This window comes from Labeo rohita, chromosome 5 (assembly GCF_022985175.1).
Source record: "Labeo rohita strain BAU-BD-2019 chromosome 5, IGBB_LRoh.1.0, whole genome shotgun sequence".
Lineage (NCBI taxonomy): Eukaryota > Metazoa > Chordata > Actinopteri > Cypriniformes > Cyprinidae > Labeo > Labeo rohita.
Window position 1 is genome coordinate 33,666,541 of NC_066873.1, and position 20,515 is coordinate 33,687,055.

Genomic DNA, 20,515 nt, shown 5'->3' on the forward strand with positions numbered 1-20,515 from the left:
TTCTTTATGTCTGCACAAATCATTTTACTGCAGAGTGCTGAGCAGTAATTCATCATTTAAAGAGTCATGCACCGAAACGGCTCATTGTGAGCAGAGCTGTTTTTTGACAAGGTAAAAAGGTTGTTATTTTACTTGACTATTAAGGAATTTTAACCTAAGTATGTTACAGACATTTCATGAAAGAATCATACCAACTTGTGGAAAATGGGCATCCGATGTCCCCTTTATTAAGTTTACATGGTAATTGTACATGTGAGAGCTTGCTTATCATTTGCTGCTGACTGCCTCTTGTTTCCCTCGTTGATCATGTATCCCTTGCGGAACGTGAACTGTCATTCCGTCCATCCAGCGCTCCACAGTCACCTGACACCCCAAACGAGATCTGAACCAATGACAGAACAGAAGCAAAAATCATAAGCACAGTGAACAGAATGTTCATTTTTACAGTATAGTTTTAAAGCGAGTTTTACGAAAACATTCATTACGTTCTTCACAACAAGGACATTTTTCTTTATCATCTAAGGTGCACTGATGTGATTACAGACATTGCTAAAAAACACATTTCAAGCAGGCAGCATTTCCACAACCCCATTTATAAAATAATATAATGTGAGTTTGGCCTCTTCATGTTGTAACACATTTAAATAAATAACATTAGCACCAAAAATCATAGGTGTCAGCCCTTATCCTTTTCATTTGCCTTCTTTTATACTCACGTTTGAACTGCATACTTTGGTTAATTCATTCAGTAGTATTTATGCACAAGTAAATGTGATGCAGAATGTGATGCTCATCGAAGGTGCATTTAAAGCACATCTTGGCTGATAACTTACTGGATCACCAAAAAATGCATTTTAATACCCTGACAACTGGGCTTCTCTATCTTGTTCACTCGAATTTCAAGGATATTGTGTATAATTGGAGGGAGTCAGGGAGATGCTATCATTATGTGGGATACTCCTGGACCCTCCGGGAGAGGTGAGATGTCTGTGATTAGCACTGGATGAGTCATTCTGACTCACTTAAAGCATTACTGACTTAACATTCTGACACTAGATGCAGGTGTCTTACGTTTTGGTGAGTCCGTAAGCCAAATCCAGCATGTCAACCTCTTCATCCACCACTGGCTCCAGTTTGTCATACACATTCTCTTCAAATATAAGGTGACAGGTCGAACAGGCCAGAGTGCCCTCGCATGCTCCTAAGACACACACACACACACACACACAGAGTTGGGTTTCCATGTTTCATAGGAAGGAGGACCGGAAACTTTCATTTCCTGATTTTTCTCTATCTGGTGCTGTCCTTAATGCATGTAAGGAGGTTAAATACTTGGGGCAGTGTATAACTGACAACTTGTCTGACAATAGGGACATTTACGGACAGTGTTGTATGATGTATGCTCAAGTTAACATGCTGATGCGCAAATTTAGTATGTGCTCAGAATCTGTTAAGATACACCCCTATGTATACTGCCCATTTGTGGCGGTGTTATAGAAAGAGTACCATGCAGAAACTTTGTGTAGCATATAATGACGGATTGAGGCTGTTGCCTAAGGTTCCACGATGAAGCAGTGCAAGCCACATATTTGTTCATGCCAACTTGCTCTGCTGTGTTGTGTAATTTGATGTACAGGTGTATGTGTAGGTTATCAGACTCTGCAAACAGTATAATTTTAACACTGACGAACTCGGCACTTAGTTCTGTCAGATTTTTTTTTAGTTTGTGGAACCATTGGCGTTTTAGTCTGTATGTAAATATGTGATGTTTTGGATTCTGTCTGTTTTTTTAATTAGTTGTTTTATTGTTGTTTATCTTGTCTACTGTATTGTCTGTGCTATTGGACCATGTGTGTCCTTAATAAAGTCTTTAATTGGCATAATATAAATGTAAAAAAAAATTTTTTTTGAAAAAATTTAATAAAAAAAGCACAAAAATCTATTAGGGGTTTAGGGGTAGGGTAGTTGGATACTATATATATTACATATTACATATGTGTTTTTCAGTTTCAGTTCAGTTTTTATGCATCAGCAAGCGAGTGCACCTTCCCTTTGACAGTTTTGACAAAAGCAACTAGATAAAGTCTGAAGCGTCATGTGTGTGGGAGCTGGAAAAAAAAAGACTATGACACCAGAGCAACACAGAATCTCACTGGAACAGAACTATTTATAAGTTACTATAAATGTAACTTATCTATCTATCACCAAAACTATATATATCAAGGGCATTTCCTCAGAGGAGGAGGTGGCAGTGTATCATAGTACAAAAATAAAACAACAGCAAATATCATAAAATCTAACATTAAAGTGTATAAACCACATTTAAAAAAAAAAAAAAAAAAAACATTGCCCAACAGCGAAGCCAGCAGGTAAAGTTACAGCGGGAGTCCGGGTCTCTCTCGTCTCCCCTGAGCCCACTGAGTTTTAACAGGCCTCCTAAAGCGTGTGGTGAGTTTGGTGGGGGGGGGTAACTGAGAATGAATGAAGGAAAGTCACATGAGAGGAGGCCATGCTTCCATCGCGATATGATTGGAAATAACTAGTTATGTTCAGCTGTGATTGGTTCATGCGATAAATCCCACCTCTTGTGTCTGTGTGCATTCTGCGTTCGCGAATCAGTCTGAATGAACAATATAATGACGTTAATGGGAAGACTAATTAAAAAAAAGTAAGTATACAACCCACACACTTAGATGTAACCACTTTGTTACTTGAAAAAAGACTTGAAAACATGATCTGTGGGAGTTATTCTCTGTGTCTGTGACCAGTATTTACCGAGCTTTGATAACTGATGATCTGGAAAATTTAAAAAAAAAAAAAAAAAAAAAAAAAAAGTTTAAAAGTTAAAAGTTAAAAGTTAACTATTACAAAAAACAACAGCTGAACATAAGTTCACAAATACAATATGTTGTTTAACTGTTACTGCCGTGAGTCATTATTTTGGAATAAATGTAAAATGCCTAAAAACACTAACTTGAGATTCATACTTGGCTTTTAATAAATAGAATACTGATTATTTTGTTAATGTAAAAATATTAGTGCTGTCAAACGATTAATAGCGATTAATCGCATCCAAAATAAGTTTGTTTACATACTATATGTGTGTGCACTAGGGGTGTAACGGTACACAGAAGTCAGGTTCGAGGGTCACGGTTTGATACGATTTCAGTACAATAGGAAAAAAAATGTACTTTGCTAGGTTTCTTTTCATTTATTTTAAACAGACAGTACAAATAAAAAAAATTTTTTCACCTACTTGTGAAAATACTAAATATTATATCTAATTATATCCATTAAATCTGCAGTACATATATACATACAAGGAATAAATACTTTAAATACATTTCATTTAGTTAGGCCTAACTGATAGACAAGGGGAAAAAACTGTGCGACACCTAACATAGCATATATTTGCTGAGTTTTAGTTCAGGATTGTGACAGAAAGGAAACTCAAATGGCAGAAAGCGACATTCTGTTTTTTATTTGTTAGTTGATTTTGCTGGTATAAGGAAACAGTTAAAGTAATCGCGCCAGCGCAGACAAACACAAAGCATATCAGTCCCAGGCTTCTAGCATTGCTAACTTGACAGCACAGTTGGTACTTTATCAAAATAAAACACAGTGAACCAAACATCAGCGCGCCCCCTTCACTGTGTCACTGTTAGAACGTGACTGAAGTACGAAGTCAATAATTTACATAATAAATAATAGTTTAGAATTTGGATGCATCGCAAACATGGAAGTATTATGGAATATTTGGATATGTGGAATATCAAACAAAGTTGAATTACTGCGGGTGCCCCCTTCTGGATTGAGGGTGAATTGCCTGTATTCGTTGTAAGACCTCATGCACCAAACCGAGATGCCCGTACCGTGAGGGTTCGATACGAATACATGTATCGTTACACCCATAGTGTGCACTATGTAATAAATACACACATAGACATGTATATATTTAAAAAAAAATATTTATATGTTTTTATATATATATATACACACTTGTATATAATGTATATAATTTAAATTAGATAGAAATATAAATATTTTATATATAAATCTAACATATTTTTTCTTAATATATACATTTATGAGTATTTATATATACATAATAAATATATACAGTACACACATAGTATGTAAACATAAACCTTTATTTTGGATGCGATTAATTGCGATTAATCAGCCCTAAAAAAATATAAAGTAGAATAGTGTAATTAACTAGTGTAAGTGACTGTGACATGAATTTACAATTGATAATGTATATATAGAGAGAGAGAGAGAGAGAGAGAGAGAGAGAGAGATCTGAGATCCAGTCAATTCTCAACATGCATTATCAAGTCCCACGCTACATTTTTATTCTCATTTCAGAAGCTGTTTTTAAAAATTATTTTGTCACATGTAAGACATAACAAAATGGGTTAGAATAGGTTAAACAGAAAACAAGCAGTCGGAGAATCATTCTGTAGCAGTAGTTTCATAACACACACGCACACACACATTTAAAACAGATGGTAGTTAGAATGATCACATGGAACCAAAATAACACAAAAAATGGTTTCAATACCAAAGCCACTGATGTCAAGATTCTTCTTGATGACCACGTCTAGAAGAGTCTCTCCCTCCGTGACAAACACGCTGCTCTTTATCCCCGACTGATTTACAAAGTGCACCAGCACTTTAGAGCCCGAGGAACTGAGAACACACACAGATACACACAGTAAATTCATTTCATTGCACAGATGTTCTTGGTAGACGCATTCTTACTGACAAACAAGAATAGAATTGCAAACAATGGATTGGCTTGACAAGTCAAGTAGTGTTAAACTGAAATACAAACAGAAAATGTTCTTTTATTTATTGACTGAATTTTAAAGAGGGATAATTTGCAGTGTTCTGCACTAATTTCACTCTTGATTACACAAGGATGTTGATTAGTTTTAATCATTCTATGTGTTTGCAATCTCTTAGTCGTTCATGTATAAGGGAGGGCCCTTATGATTGCTCGATTAAGCATTAATTAATTGCCTGTAAATCACAATGACACACTTAGTGGACACCTATTACATTTTGTGATTCCAGAACAAACTGAAGAAAAAAAACAAAAAACAAAAAACAAACAGAACATAATGACAATAAAAATTATCTTTTGGTCTTTCACAGTCTTTAAACAATGCAGTTAGATAGCAAACTCTTGAAAAAAGGCAATCCAAATTTGAGTGTTTATGTACTTACTACAAGTAGAAAATGAAAAGTAGATTACCATTCTCTCAACACAAGAAAAATGATCTCGACTAGGGCATTTGTCCTTGTCATTGCGTTTACCTGAACAGTCATAATTGAGTTATGGGTTTTTGTGTAGTCGAGCTACATTCATATTTGTCTGTCCAAGTATACATGACACAAGGCGTAACTGAATATTTACGTCATTAAATGACGTCACCTCATGCGCACAACGGCGAGGCCAATTGCAGGTCGATTAATGTGTATACTTGTTGGACCATGCTGAGCTACAAATCATATTATCCAAGTCTGTTAGTCCAACTTTGCAAAAATCTGACTGGCACAAAGTCAGACTGAAGAGTTTATTTTAAAAAGACTAACAGGTTCAGTCCAGGTTTATAAGGGACTATTCTTAGCAAACTTGCTTTGGGAAGATATGCATTTGAAAAAGCACTAAATTTAATTGAATTAGGTGGTTCCGTGAAGCAGATGACAAACGGCTCGTCAAAACTATCATGTGACAATTCCTGTTCTAGATGTTTCAGTGATGACTCATGCACTATGCAGGAGACACTGAACACATTGTCATCTATCCACAAATTACATCCCTGCATAGTTTGATAGCCGTGTACCTTTTTTGCTTTGGGTTATACAGTACATACTCAATCACACTCTTCTGTGTTTTGAATTTACCTACTAATACGCTAATTTATGTGGGTTGGGCTAATTAATGGAGGTTGTTGCCATATGTTATGTATATAGGATATACTACAGAATTGGTGCAAACTGCTGTCCCACAATCAAAAAACACATTTACAAAGCATTTAAGTACTCAAATCTGATACGTTTGCTAAGATCCTTCTATTATTTATACAACCTGACAATAATATTTTAAATATTAGTAAACGCAATATATTTAAAATCATAATTTATTGGGTACTTTCAGTTGGGAGGTGGCTGTCCCGAACCATAACCCCTAAATTTCAACTTATGAAAATGATATTGAAATAATTTTTGTATTTTCGTCCATTGCTATTTTCAAAAGTATCTTTTTGATTTATTTGTTTTATATTTTGTATGTAAATTACAAAACTTTATGTGAAAAAAAGCACCCTGCATTTTTCATGTCACTACCGAAACTGTGTATGTTTCAGTCCATTGGCTGAGACTGACTTTAACTACACCCCTAAATTTATGATCAGGAAATATTCATGTATCCCCCTCTCTCATAGCCACAAGGTGCGAGTAGATGGGTCCCATCATTTTGAGGTTAAATCTGTTCAAAAAGTCTGAAAAAATCTGTGTGTAACTTTAAGGAACATCATTACCAAACACCTTTTTTTCTGCAATTAAGCACACTTTTTTGGGAGATATTCCATAACATTTAGTTTTGATATGTGTACAACTGTTCAGAACTGTGCTAGGTAACCATGTGCTGATTAGCATCTTTGAGCTAGGTTCAAAAGTATCTAAAATTGTCACTACCGAAACATTTGGTAGAGTTTCGGTAGTTACATCTTTGTTTTTTGGGGTGTTATCCTATAAAATTGTCACTTCTTAAACAGTCAAGACTGAAATGTGTCATCACTGTTTCGGTAGTGAAAAAAAGGATGACATGGTCCTCATATTTGGGGGAAATAAACAAAATTTTAGTCATGCAATTTTTTTTTATGCTTAGTTTGCTGGTTAAAAGTCTGTAGTGTGATGTGGTCGCTACCAAAGCATTACTGTCACTGCTGAAAATGTGCAGTCACTACCAAAACATGGGATGTTTTGACAAAAATGTAGTATACTGAAAGATATTTTTTGGATCAGTGCATATTCAAACTAATGAATCCTTAACCTTGAAATGATCAACATTTTGCTTTTTACAAAGAAAAATTGGTTTCAGAATACAACAAATCTCATAAAATACACTTGAAATAGTTAAAATGTTATTGTTATTGATTTAGCTCTGAAAAAAATAGCAAAAATATACATTTACAATGTAAATGTAAGCAAAATCTTAATAGGTCAGTATAACCCTTCTTATTAAACTATTATTACTGAGTTTCAGTTTTGACAAATTTGGGAAGAGGACAAATATTCTAAAACTTTATGAAATTATAATATGAGAATTAACTACACAGTTACTAGAAATGTGTACCTTAAATATTATACAATTTGCATACATAATTTTTTGGAAAATGAATTTTTTTTCAAGATGTTTCTAACTCTGACTTTGGACCAATTCTGTCGCCCATATATCCCAGTTTGCTTACTATTGTGAACTATTGTCTTGACAAAGTGACTCAAATAAATTACTTTGGTTATATGTGACCCTGGACCACAAAACCAGTCATAAGGGTAAATTTTTCAAAACTGAGATTTATACATCATCTGAAAGCTGAATAAATAATTGATGTAAATAATTAATTGATATATAGTTTGTTAGGATAGGACAATATTTGGCTGAGATACAACTATTTGAATATCTGGAATCTGAGGGTGCAAAAAAAAAAAAAAAAAAAAAAAAAAAAACCTAAATATTGGGAAAACCACCTTTAATGTTGTCCAAATGAAATTCTTAATAATGCATATTACTAATCAAACATTAAGTTTTAATATATTTACTGTAGGAAATTTACAAAATATCTTCATGGAACATGATCTTTACTTAATTTCATAATGATTTTTGGCATAATAGAAAAATCAATAATTTTGATTTATACAATGTATTTTTTGACTATTGCTACAAATATACCCCAGCGACTTAAGACTGGTTTTGTGGTCCAGGGTCACATATAGTTGTCGCTCACTACACTTCATAAATGAACAGTGTATAAACACAGCAGTATTCAGTGCTACAAATCAGACTTGCAACCATATTTTACTTCTGTATGAGCAAAAGCCACTGAGATCTAGTTCAGTTGACTCTTAAGGACGGCTGACACGAGGCTTTGTGTAAATATAGCTGTGGAGTGCAATCACGTGTCAGCAATTGCAGCTTTGTTTCACCAGTATGCAGGGATGATGGGCTTTAGACCTGGATGAGCACAATCCTTCAAGTGGAAATACAGAATGGATGGGAGACCAGAAATGGCTGATAATAATGGCAAGCCTGACATGTGGCAGTTGATGATCAAGACCAGGCCGTTGACACTGAATTCTAATAGATACTGGCAGCCTGTCAAGAAAAGGAATGAGTAAGAATGAGTAGAAAACAATTTCTTGGCTTCTGACTGCCAGACCAGGACTTTAATGAGGACATGAGTAGAGTAGTTTTTCAAGAAAGGAAACTGTTTGTGGAGCATGAAGCATCTAGACATTAAATGTCATTCGTCTATATTTACAGATGAACACCTGAGCATATCTTTGTGGTCTAAAAAAAATGAGTTCTTGACTTCAACCATAAGTTGTATTACAGTAGGGCTTTGGAGTTAATCAGTTAATAAGTTTGGAGCCTCTCAAGGTTTTTCACCAGTAACTCATGACTGATTTTCTTCATTCACACACTTCCTGACTATAATATCTGAAACATGCATTTTCTGTAAGCTTTGAAACCATTTATGTTATGAAAAGCGCTATGCGCAACATGAACCTAATACTGTCGCAGCTATTTTTCATAAGTGTTGCTTTCCACTGGAGATCTCATTTTCATTAGTGGAAAAATAAATAGTGTTTACACTGACAAAACCCTTAGGACCCCCATGGGGGTGAGCATATTGAGAACAGAAGATCAGCCAAATACTAATCACTTGTTAGTGGACACTTTTTCTCACGGAATAAATTAATTATGGTACTGGTGTTTTTGCATGATCAAAATAGATTTGGTATCTTGGCTGGAAGGGAGAAGACAGTCTTATTGAGCTTAAGTCGAAAGTAATCAGTATTCATCCAGTTCGATATGTCAAGGAATGCGGAGATCTTTTCTCGGATTACAGATGCCGAGGCAGATGGGCAAATGAGTTTGTGTTATCAGCACAGCAGTGAAAAGAAACACCATCTGATTAGAGGCTGTTCCAAACAATCTGGTGTGAAGAAGAAAAGCACCTCTGATCCCTGTGGAACCTATGTGGGTTGATAAGAGTGGGTTTTATTAAGCTCTTATTTAGGAGCTTAATGAAAATAAAATACTAAAGCAGATATGCCATTCTCCACACAAAGCTGAAGAAAGCAAACATAAACTGTTTCCACTGTATACTGTGTGCATTAAAGCTAAGAATACAAAGGTCTAAGATGGTTAAAAGCAGATAATAGGTGCATTGAGAAGAGATGTGAGCAAAACATTTCCAAAGCCAATGATATAATAAGCTAATTTAAAATTCCTTACACAATTGTTATTTTTAGGCTCCAGCAAACACAAAGACGAAAATCCTGTCATCATTTACTCACCCCAATGCCATTCCAAACCTGTATGGGTTTTCACGCTACTGTTGAACACAAAGATATATATAAATTGCATATGGGTAGCTGACATATAGGCAGTAAAAATGTTTTTGTTTTGTTTTTTTGGTGAAAAAACATTTTTGAAAAATAAATGTTTTATTTTATCCTAAATTTCTTTTTTTTTTTTTTTTTTTTTTTTTGCATTCCGTTTTTTGTGTTTTAATTTTTATGGATCCCGTTTGTCCCATTTTAATTTTTCTCAACTCCTTTTCAATGGTTAAATTAAAATTTATTATATTAATCAAAGAGTACACTGTAAAAAATAAAAAACACAATTTGCTGAGTCAGCTTAAAATAATTTGTTACCATGCTGCCTTAAAATTTTAAGTTCAGTCAACTCAGTCAAGTTTTATCAGCACAGCAACAACTTAACTTGAAATGTTAAGTTGTACTAAGTAACAACTTAGATATTTGTGTTTGCTAAACTTAACAGATGGGTAAGTAACCCAGCTGCCTTAAAAATTTAAGTTGATTCAACTCAAATATCTAAGTTGTCACTTAGTATAATTCAACATTTCAAGCTGAATAAACTTTTCTTGAGTTGACTGAACTTAAAATTTTAAGGCAGCCAGGTTACAAATTATTTTAAGTTGACTCAACAAATTGTTTTTTAGAGTGTATGTCTAATTAATTAAAATCATGAAACTTATACAATTTCACATCAATTTAAAAAATATGGATAGATGAAAAAACGACTGCCATTTTCTAAAATAGAGACTTGTACAATTATGCCAGAGGTTTTTATAATTTTTTTTATGCTTTTCTTTTTAATTTATAAAAGTTGCAATGTGTTTAACTATGCTTGAGATGGTCATATCATAGGATAATTTTGACATTTGGCTTAAAAATGTAAAATAAATATATAAATAAAACAACACTGCACCTTTTATAACAACAGGTATATGTGGCAAAGAAATGTTTAATGATTTCCTGCATTTTAAATAACGACAATATTAATTATATTCATTTTTATCTTGTGGGACAGTGAAAATGCCATGTCACGGTAACAACTCATATATAAATTAGGGGTGTAACAGCACACAAACATGACGGTTCGGTGTGTACTTCGGTTTTGATGTCAAAGTTCGGTATATTTTAGTACAGCAGGGGGAAAAAACTAAACTTTTTCTAACAGATTAGAACAGTGGTTTACTGAACAAATTGCTCTTACTTCAAATAAATTCAATAAGCATTAGGGATCCCCTGGTTTTTCAATAAATCTATAATGCTTCAAACATGAAACTAGTGAAAATCTAAATTAAATGAACAGTGTCAATTGCTGTATTAAATTTAGACCTGCTCATGTTTGCATATTTATTTTCACGTGTTTTACATTATAACCAATCACACACAAACGATTCTGTTGAGCTTTGGAATGCAGTGGCCAATCAGAGGCATTCAGATGAGTCAGTGAGGGTCAGTGACATTATTCTTCAATATGAACGTGCTTTGCTCGCTTTCTCTACAATTTACTCACTGTTTGAATAACTGTGGAAATAAAGCATTATAATTGAAATTATTAATGATACTATATCTGGTACTTGTCTAAACAGACAGGTTTATGGTGTGTGTAGTTAATAGATTACAATTACATTCGGACACTTTTAACCTTACCCGGTTCACCCTCTGCTTATGGGTAAGATATTTAATTCTTCTTTGCTTAATGATTGTTCGGTGACAAACAGTCACTATTATTAAGACAAGAGAAAAACAAATCATATTTAATAAAAAAATCTGTCTTTCCATCTTTTAAAAAAGAATAGCTAAATCAAATAAGAAAGGTATCGTCAATGTGTACACAAATTATAATGTGTTAGAAATATCAAGGAACATGTAGGAGCATGAAAGAGAGAGGGTGAAAGCAGCCAGATTCTATCAGAAAACCCAAAGTGTTTCATTTTCACTAAAGAGAACCTGACATAACCATATGTCATCCCACACATATGCACCTAGATCATTCCCTGGTAAAAATACTCTTTATATTCAGTGACTAATACCTTTAGGTTAATAATCCTGGGATTGTGTGCAATTAGGCTAGTGACGTGCACATATTGTCATTCCAACCACTCTTTAAAAAGATGTGACATCCACAGCTGGACATTACAAAATATCTGTGTTATTCGTATTTGTACATTTAAATTAAATGTGCAAATAAAAATAGTCAATGAAGATTTTCTATGGCTTTTAATGTGGTGACAAGATAGTACTTTGGTATAAATTGTTTGAGGATATCTAGTGTCACAAAGGTTATATATTCCCTGTACAGGACACAAAGCATTATGTGAGAAGTGTATTTTATCCTTACCCATTTTGCTGGGATTGACTGCTGAGTCTAGGAACTGTGTGAAGAAATCTTGGCTGGGTCCTCGTGAATCCTGGGTGACACATGGGAGCCAAGCTGGAACGTAGCAGGAGAGCCACACACTTACGAAAGGCCATGCTGTCCTGCTGTGCAAGCGTGTGTGCATGTGGGTCTATGACTGAGGAGGCTCTGCATCTAATTTTCGGATGTTCTTTATTTCAAGGCTGCAAGCTCCATGGGAAGGCCAATCCTGAGGTAGACAAGGTTAAACACACAAAGAAAAGGAGAAAGAAAGAGAAGCCTTGATCTTAAAGGTCATGAACTGCTTACAGAAAAGAAACCCGCACAAGAATATACACATTATCTTTGTAGTTTGCTTTAAAATAAAAATTTTTTATAGTGTCATCTGATGGTCTCCTGTAATACAGGGTCATGGTGCATTCAGATGCTGATCTAGAGATCAGATCAGATCACGAGATTCAGATCAGATAAAATTATGGATCATGAGAGTCAGATCAAAGATCAAACTAAAAAGCCCTCTTGTCCCACTATAATCTTGGCAAGGTTTTTCTTCGCTCTTTATATTTGACCTTGACGGACCAAGTGATGAATCAGATTTCCACATCAAAGTTAATGCGTAAATTGTCATGAAACCAGCAGCACTTTGAATGTATTTAAAGTCAACATGAAATCAAAATTGACATTTTTTTTACTTTTAGTATGAATATGTTAGCCTTAAGGTTATATATAAGCTATTGTGTTTCAAAAATTTGCATTTACAAGATAAGCATTCAAAATCTACAGCCTCTAACATCCGCCAATATGGATCAGCGATTTTAATGAAATCACCTTACACTTCAGCTTCTCATCAAACCTTGTCCAATCAAATGCTCTACAATGCGTAGCGCCCTGCCCCCTACACTATAAATAGACGCTGAAGCTGCGCCTGAAAACGGTGAAAAGTTGAAACTTCAAATCTTCTTTTTGGCCAGATTTATGTTGAAATGACATCACACCTGGGGCCAGGTTTGTTTTGTGATTTGAATCAGAAATTAGTAGTTGTTGACCTGTACAGGTTTTTGATTGTCCAATGCTGATATCAAGAGACCGAGTGATAGGTATCCAGAGATATAATCCATCCCAATGGCTGCCACAGAACTCCTGGAAGAACGTGGTTTGAAATCTGCCACCTTGCCTTATGGGCACTCCGTTCAAAACCACTTTGGATCTGCAGGAAAATTACATTATGAAAATGTTAAGTGGCTGATCGGCCACTTAAAAAAAAAAAAAAAAAAAAACACATCCCAAAACCTTCATTAGTGACCATCCTGTGCTCTCTTTCATGCCATTTAAGAGCCCTCCAGTATGTGTATTTATACCATTACCATTGTGAAAACAAAAACTGAATGTCACCATGCATTACTCACTGTTGCGTACTTCCATAACAACATAATATTTGTGAAGCGAAGGTAAAAATAAATACCTTGGAATCCTAAAAAGTCCACATTATGATATCATTCATTGAGCTTTGTGGTTTTAAAAATAGCTTGGAAAGCCTATTAAAGTCTGAATGTGAATGTATCTTTAGTTTCTTACCGAGAAGCAAAGAGAGCTATCAGCCGATAACATTCCCCATTGACTAAGACTCTTTATATGAAACCATTCCTTTTAAATCCTGCTATCTTGGGTTTATTATAATTGCCTTGCTGGAAATTGCTTCGCAGAATACTTACCCAATATATCTTTGATATTTTTGAGGATGGATGCAGCCATTTATTTAGACAGATCCAAATGGCACATTACAGAAGACATTCAACCGTCTACACTGCGAGTAAATCACTCGCATATGCGACTAAATCTTTACTCTGGGTGACCAAATGTCTAATATTAGCCATTTGCTAATAAATTCTCAGATTTTACTCGCCAGTGTGTGAGTTGGAGGCTAAAAGTGTAAGTTTAGTACAGATATATTTTCACTCGCCAAACACTGACTGAGCGCTTCAGAGTTTCATTCTCTGTCAAACTATCTGAGTTATTTTTCAATTCATCTCAATGGAAGTGCAGCGTACCTGTATTTGATGTACTGTAAACTCTAGTGTGAAGGTGCATGACTCGCCATCGCTTTGTCTCACACACACAAAGAGAGAAAGAGCGAGTCTTACATACCATGCTGAATTGACACGCTACATGTAAACAATATTCTTTGTCGTATTGTCCTGTCAAAATAAAGGAGTTCCTTTGGAATTCTTCAGCTTTTTAAAACTGCCGGTTTCTTCGGTAGTAGGCGGGTCTAATGCGCAAATGACAATCTCATTGGCTGGTGCTCACCCATTATCGTCTCTGTTCTGATTTCAGCAAATCAGTTCCAGCGAAAGCACACAACCTGATAAATATTAATGAACCCAGCAGCTCATTAATTCTTAGTGTGTTTAATATGGTTCTTATTAGAAGTACTTGTATAATAATAATAATTTAATTAATTAATTAATTATTAATTAATAATAATATGTTTTATTGTTAGTTTTTTCCCTTTTTTTTTTTTAACAGAAACACTTAATAACCAAAAAAGCACCACCACCAGTCCTAGATTCAGTTAAAATGACTAATATACATTCATACATGGTTACCAAGTTGTAATATATTGTATATCAGTCTGGCGAGTAAACTAAAAAATGTACTAGCCAATGGCGATTCAACTGCCAAAGTGTCCGTAGAGGGTTGGACATAAAACACAATAAAATCCCCCAGAACCCAACAAATACAAAACCTCCAATATGTGCAGCATATAAAAACAACAAAAACAACATAGTCTACACAATCCTTCAAGGAATACACATTACTTTTATGAAGCTTTGTTTGTTTTTTTTTTTTCTCTCAGCAGGGATAAAATAGCATTAAACAGCACTCAGATAGGGTTCAATAATTTTATGTTACACAAGATTCACAGCTGGGCCAATTAATAATGGCTTTATAATGCGATACAATGAGAGCAGCTTTCATCTTAAGCTCATAGACAATTTTTAAAGGACAAATCAGCCTGACAAGAAATACATACAAAAACACATTAGTGCTCATTTGGATTCTCATTGTGAGATTCTTAGCAACATTGATCCATTCTGAGAAAACTGTTCTGACATAACTAACCCAAAAAAGGTTTTCACTGTGATATTTTAAAGGATATTGATTGTTTTTCCAGAACCTCTCATATCTGGGTAATAATGTTGGAGCCTCAGGCAGGGTTATAATACTGAAACTAAAACTAAAATAATTTACAGGGAAATGAAAAAAATAAAAAATGTTTATATCAAATTAAAATAACTAATTCTACAACTGAAGTAAAATATTAAAAACAAAAAATAAAATAAAATAAAATAAAATGTATCTATTATTATTAATCATCATTACGTATAATTATCATTCATGAATAATAATTGCAATTTACTGCAACTGTCAAAATGTTTTCCCTAATCACTGAGCTCTGTCTAGAATCTGATGTGAAATGTGCATGGGATTAACGTGCTTCTGATTGGTCTACTGATTGCTTTCATTGACTGAAAGATTGCAAAGATGCCTGAACTCACACAAAAGGTTCACAGCCACCTGTTTCTCTGAATAAAATAAATCTTTGCCTGCTCTTGTGAAATACTTACAAATAACAGTTTTTCTCCATCCTCTTCAAAACCGTAAAAATGCTCACCCTCTGACAACATTTTATGCTTTTCGAAGCAAAATCCTTGACACTAAGAGAAAGAGAGATAAGGGGGCTACGAACTACCACTGGATCTTCAAGAAAAACATTTATATCTATGAATGTACTGCACAGGCAGCTAACCGTTTTGGATGTGAGGGTGAAGGATAATTTACAGTTAAACTTTGTGGGAGACATACTTAGAAAAACACTATGTTTTGTATCTGTCAGCTGCTGAGGCTGTCTGAAGGCCAGCAGGAAAAAAAAATTTAACCTTCAGCTGATAACAGTGTGCATTAACATGTGCTTGTTCGGCCTTGAGAAACTTGAGGGACGTTTTTTAACCAAACATCTGAAAATAACTGAATGCAAGTAACCACTCCAGACACGAAAGCCAATTCAACACCCCATAACCACAGGCCTTCGCATCAAAAATTGACACTACAAACAAAGAAATAAGGCATCATAAACAGCTGTCCCGAAAACAAGTCACATGCTGTTTTGACAAACTGTATGGTGGCTCTGATGCCATTTGCATCATATCAAGATTGTATTCAGTATAACACCTCACAGAGCTAAAGATATTTACTATAATAGGAAAGAAAGAAATATTAAATATAACACTTACAATCTCTGGTTCCAGGGCCACTTTACCTTTATACACCCCGTTAAAATCATTAGTGATCCTTGCCATCTTATCTGTGGAGAAAAATTAATCTGGGCTAAAACACACCATTCTTTTTTAACAGACAAGGTCATGTTGCATGAATATTACATTTACAATTAATCATTTAGAACAGTGGTTCTTAACTCCAGTCCTTGGGGCCCACTGCTCTGCACATTTTGTATGTTTCTGAATCTGACACACTCAGTTCAGTTCATGGATCTTTTTCCTAATGAGCTGATAATCTGAATCAGGTGCGTTAAATGAGGGAAACATACAAAACGTGCAGAGCAGTAGGCCCCGAGGACTGGAGTTGAGAACCACTGATTTAGAAGATGCTTTATCCAAAGTGAGTAACAGAACCAATAAAAATGACAAAAGAGCAACAATATAGTGTTGTTACAAGTCCCAACAAATAAACAAAATGTAAAGTAGATAGAAAGGAAAATAGAATAGATAAAGTCAAGTTGTAATTCTTTTTTTTTTTTATAATGATTAAAAGGGTCCTATTATGCTTTTTTACTTTTTGAATTTAAGTCAGTGTGTGGTGCGTATGTTTGGTCATAAAAAAATCTACAAAGTTACAAATCTCCAAAGTCAACTCCAAAGAGAGATATTTAATTTTTCTTAAAAATCCCTCTTTAAGAACTACAACGAACGGCTCCTTTGAACTACAGCGTTGTTTTCCGGGTGTTGTGATGTCACAAAGCGGCCCATTAGAATATATTAAAATAAATCCTGCCTACGGAAATTTGAATGGATAGGGGGTGGGTAGGGACGAGGTGGGGGATTAGCCTAACTTTAGCGATGCAGTGCGGAGAACCGCCTCTGGGACGCTTCAACAAGCCGCAGCACGGTTGGTATAAACATAAGCATTGACTAGAGAGGCCGCGAGAGCGTAACACGCCGCAGACGTGTGCATTATAGGGGATGGAAACACATGCATTGACTAGAGTGGCCACGATCAGCTCTGGTGGCCATGTTGGAGTCTTAACGCACTGCAGACGTGTGCAGTGTGGTAGGAGATTTATTCATCATACAGTGTAGATAGCTTCACTTCTAATGGGAGTGTTTTTTTTTTTTTATGCATAAACTTGCACTAGATTAGGCTAGGCTAATGTTCTTTGATAATGTTAATCTTCGTTGTTTTCTGTAGCTGCTTTTTGAATAACTAAGGAAATGTAAGCATTAGTAACTGACAATGTTTTTATTCAATTGTTGTTATGTTAAATGCAAATTATGTCACATAAAAAACATTAGGCTGCTTTTATCCTTATGCTGAAGCTGGTTTCGGGCAATAATTAAATAAATTAGCACGATAATATCATGTATCGGCAACCTCGCAGGCTGATGATAGGACCCAACACTACTATAGCGTTAACTATACCTTAATATATCCTTAATATTAACTATAACTATATCTATGCTTTGGCAAGGGGCGTGGTAGTACTGAAACACCATCTAAGCTGTTCGCCAATCGAAACGCAATGGTACAGCTAACCAATCACAACACATTTCGCTTTTTGGAAGGCGGCCCTTCATTAAACCTGGCACTAATCGAGCCATTTGTGCCAGGCTGGGGAGAAAGGTATTGTAATAATGTAAAATATGTGAAAAATAATGCGTTTTTTGAACCACCAAGCATGAAAGCATGTTCTAATACACCCACAAAACAAAATCAAGACTTTCTAAAAAAGCATAATAAGCATAAAAGCATAAAACAAGTATAGAACACTAGTGTTAGAGGGTCTTTTTTCTTTTTTAATAAATAAAAAGAAAACAAGTATACAGAACAGAAATAGAACAAAAGGTTCTAGTGTTAGAGGGTGAAGTGTAAGATGGAAGAGATGTGTTTTTAGTCGTTTCTTGAAGATGGCTAAAGACTCAGCTGCTCGGATCGAGTTGGGCAGGTCATTTCACCAGCAGGCAACAGTTAAGGCAAAAGTCTGTGAAATTGATTTTGTGCTTCTTTGGGATGGCATTAATGTGCCGTTCACTTGCAGAACACAAGCTAATGGAGGGCACATAAGTGTGAAATAGTGATTTTAGGTAAATGGGTGTGATGCTAGCTGTTGTTTTGTAGGCCAACATACATCAATGCCTTGAATTTTATGCAAGCAGCTATTAGTATCCAGTGCAATTTGATGAACAGAGGTGTGACATGCACTCTTTTCAGCTTGTTAAAGACTACTCTTGCTGCTGCGTTCTGGATTAGATGCATATTAGTTTCTGAATGACAGAACCTACTAATACCATGTAGATAGAAAAAAAGAAGTGGTCCAAGAATTGAGCCCTGAGGCACCCCAGTAGCTAGACGTTGCGTTACTTGGACACCTCGCCCCACCAAGAAACCTTGAAGGACCTATCTAAGAGGTGGTGTTCTGTTCCTGAGATGCCCTTTGCCCCAAAGGTTGACAGGAAGATCTGGTTGTTAACCATGGCAGAACCAATAGACAGATCCAGCAAGTATTGAAGATTTGAAAGCCGCTCTTGCCAGTCTTAGGGCTTCAACAACCAAGAGCAGCACAGTTTCAGTTCAATGTCCACTTCTGAAGCCAGACTGGTTGCTGTCCAGAAGGTTGTTCTGTGTAAGAAAGGCCAAGATTTGTTTTAACACAACTTGCTCAAGTGTTTTTGCAATGAAGGGAAGCAAGGATACCAGTCGCTAGATTTATAAAAGTTAGGATAAGCAGGTGAATATTGCAAAATTACTCATTCATATACTGCTATGTACTATTTTATTCCTGGTTTCTATGCACAGTTTGCTAATAACTTTAATTTACTGAAACTGCAAGCTGAAAATGTATTAATTAATAAATTATTTTAACCATTGCAATTTTTTTATAAACGGAGCCAGTTTTATTCAGTAGTGCAGGATTCATCCAATAAGGAACAGGCAAAAATTTAGACCATTTAATGCAGAAAAGTAATTTTGATGTGATGAAAAAAAAACAAATAGTTAAAACAGCTGAAACAACACTGAACAACACTACTTAAGATAATTTATATATATATATATATATATATATATATATATATATTTGTTGTTGTTAAAATGTGCAGCTAACATTTGTCATTACTACACTTTTTCAGATAACGTGTTGTGACAAATCTGTTTACCTTTCCTCGCTGGAAATTGCAGTCTCCCTGAGGTTGGGCATGATCTGGTAAGAGAGATGTTTTTCAAAGTTGTTATTAGCATGCTGTTTTTGCTTTGTTTTTGAAAGTTTAATCCATCCTATGGCCTGTGCCAGCTAAAATTACAAATCAAAGAACACAGAAAAATCTTTTTGCATACATGCTGTGGGTGCATTCTTATCAATCATTTGAGACTAGGAAACCACTGAAAGAATGCATATAAATAAATAGTGAGGAACCGTATATTCTTTGTCATTTCCTGTCATTAATTTTGTCCTTGAGGTTTTCTATTTAATGTATGCAACATCTCAAAACCGAGGTCAAAATTGTGAATTACAATTTTTGAAGTTGTATTCATAGGTAATGATGCACATTAGGTAAGGGCCGACTATCTCAGAGAACAAACACAAAGCATAATGGCATCCTGTTTTAAAATAATGAACTGTGTATCTTTACACTACCGAATGTGCTTCAGTGTGAATGTATTCCATTTCATAGTATAGAGTCATTCTTCTTTTCTGGGGGTACATAGGCGTCGTGCTAAACATCTTAGTACTTAATTACTGTATATATGAGAGTGAGTGTCTAAATGAGACAGAGAGGTCTCGGATCAGAGTCTCAAGGGCTGAATAATGTGCTTATTAGATTCATGGCACGAAAAGGTTTATTTACACGCTGATTAAGGCAGATTCAGACACACACATTCATACACGTATTCATTTTCATGCTATGCATGTTTGAAAACTATTTCTTACCTTGTATTAGAATCCAAACAAATCAGGGAAAAGGTATATGCTTTGAGTTCCACAGATTAATACATCCAGAAGCTTACATACATGTTAATGAACAATGCTGAAAAATACCGCCCTCTGCTGTCGAGTGAAGCCGTGTACGTTTGGGTTTCTAGAAGTACATTAAGGTCATGTTCGGGAAAAAATACGGACATTCTGCTTACTGCATATTTTACATCGAATATTCTCAATTAATTATTTAATGGAACTTTGCCGTGAGAGATTTTTGTAATACCACGCATAAAATATTCTTACTTCCTCAAAGATGACACTGAAACAAGTGT

The 20,515-nt window shown here is 35.1% G+C and overlaps 1 protein-coding gene and 1 long non-coding RNA gene across 4 annotated transcripts; both read right to left on the reverse strand.

Moving 5' to 3' along the window:
• Nucleotides 1-131: 131 nt before the first annotated feature.
• Nucleotides 132-16,282, reverse strand: fdx1b (ferredoxin 1b). 3 transcript variants are annotated; one of them, XM_051109291.1, is made up of 5 exons: nucleotides 16,267-16,282; nucleotides 11,954-12,200; nucleotides 4,565-4,692; nucleotides 1,072-1,201; nucleotides 132-382 (listed from the first exon to the last, which is right to left on the reverse strand). In XM_051109291.1, exons 2-5 carry the CDS (start codon nucleotides 12,085-12,087, stop codon nucleotides 268-270), a joined length of 507 nt encoding a protein of 168 aa, XP_050965248.1. In that variant the 5' UTR covers nucleotides 12,088-12,200; nucleotides 16,267-16,282; the 3' UTR covers nucleotides 132-267. The 3 variants fall into 3 exon arrangements, with proteins under 3 accessions (XP_050965248.1, XP_050965247.1, XP_050965250.1); XM_051109290.1 differs by lacking the exon at nucleotides 16,267-16,282 and adding an exon at nucleotides 13,018-13,178; XM_051109293.1 differs by lacking the exon at nucleotides 16,267-16,282 and having other exon boundaries at nucleotides 11,954-12,298.
• Nucleotides 16,283-17,706: 1,424 nt separating this feature from the next.
• Nucleotides 17,707-20,515, reverse strand: LOC127165039 (uncharacterized). Its single transcript, XR_007827730.1, has 3 exons — nucleotides 20,196-20,515; nucleotides 19,423-19,466; nucleotides 17,707-18,886 (listed from the first exon to the last, which is right to left on the reverse strand). It is a non-coding gene; the product is annotated as an uncharacterized LOC127165039 (long non-coding RNA).

What these genes read in the sequence shown, in the direction of transcription:
- fdx1b (XM_051109291.1), bottom strand. Translation starts at nt 12,087, where the DNA reads ATGGCCTTTCGTAAGTGTGTGGCTCTCCTGCTACGTTCCAGCTTGGCT. An exon ending in AGTCAATCCCAGCAAAATGG is followed by an intron (nt 4,693 to 11,953) that starts GTAAGGATAAAA and finishes GTGTGTTCTCAG; the next exon opens with TTCCTCGGGCTCTAAAGTGC. An exon ending in TCTTGACATCAGTGGCTTTG is followed by an intron (nt 1,202 to 4,564) that starts GTATTGAAACCA and finishes TGTGTGTCTTAG; the next exon opens with GAGCATGCGAGGGCACTCTG.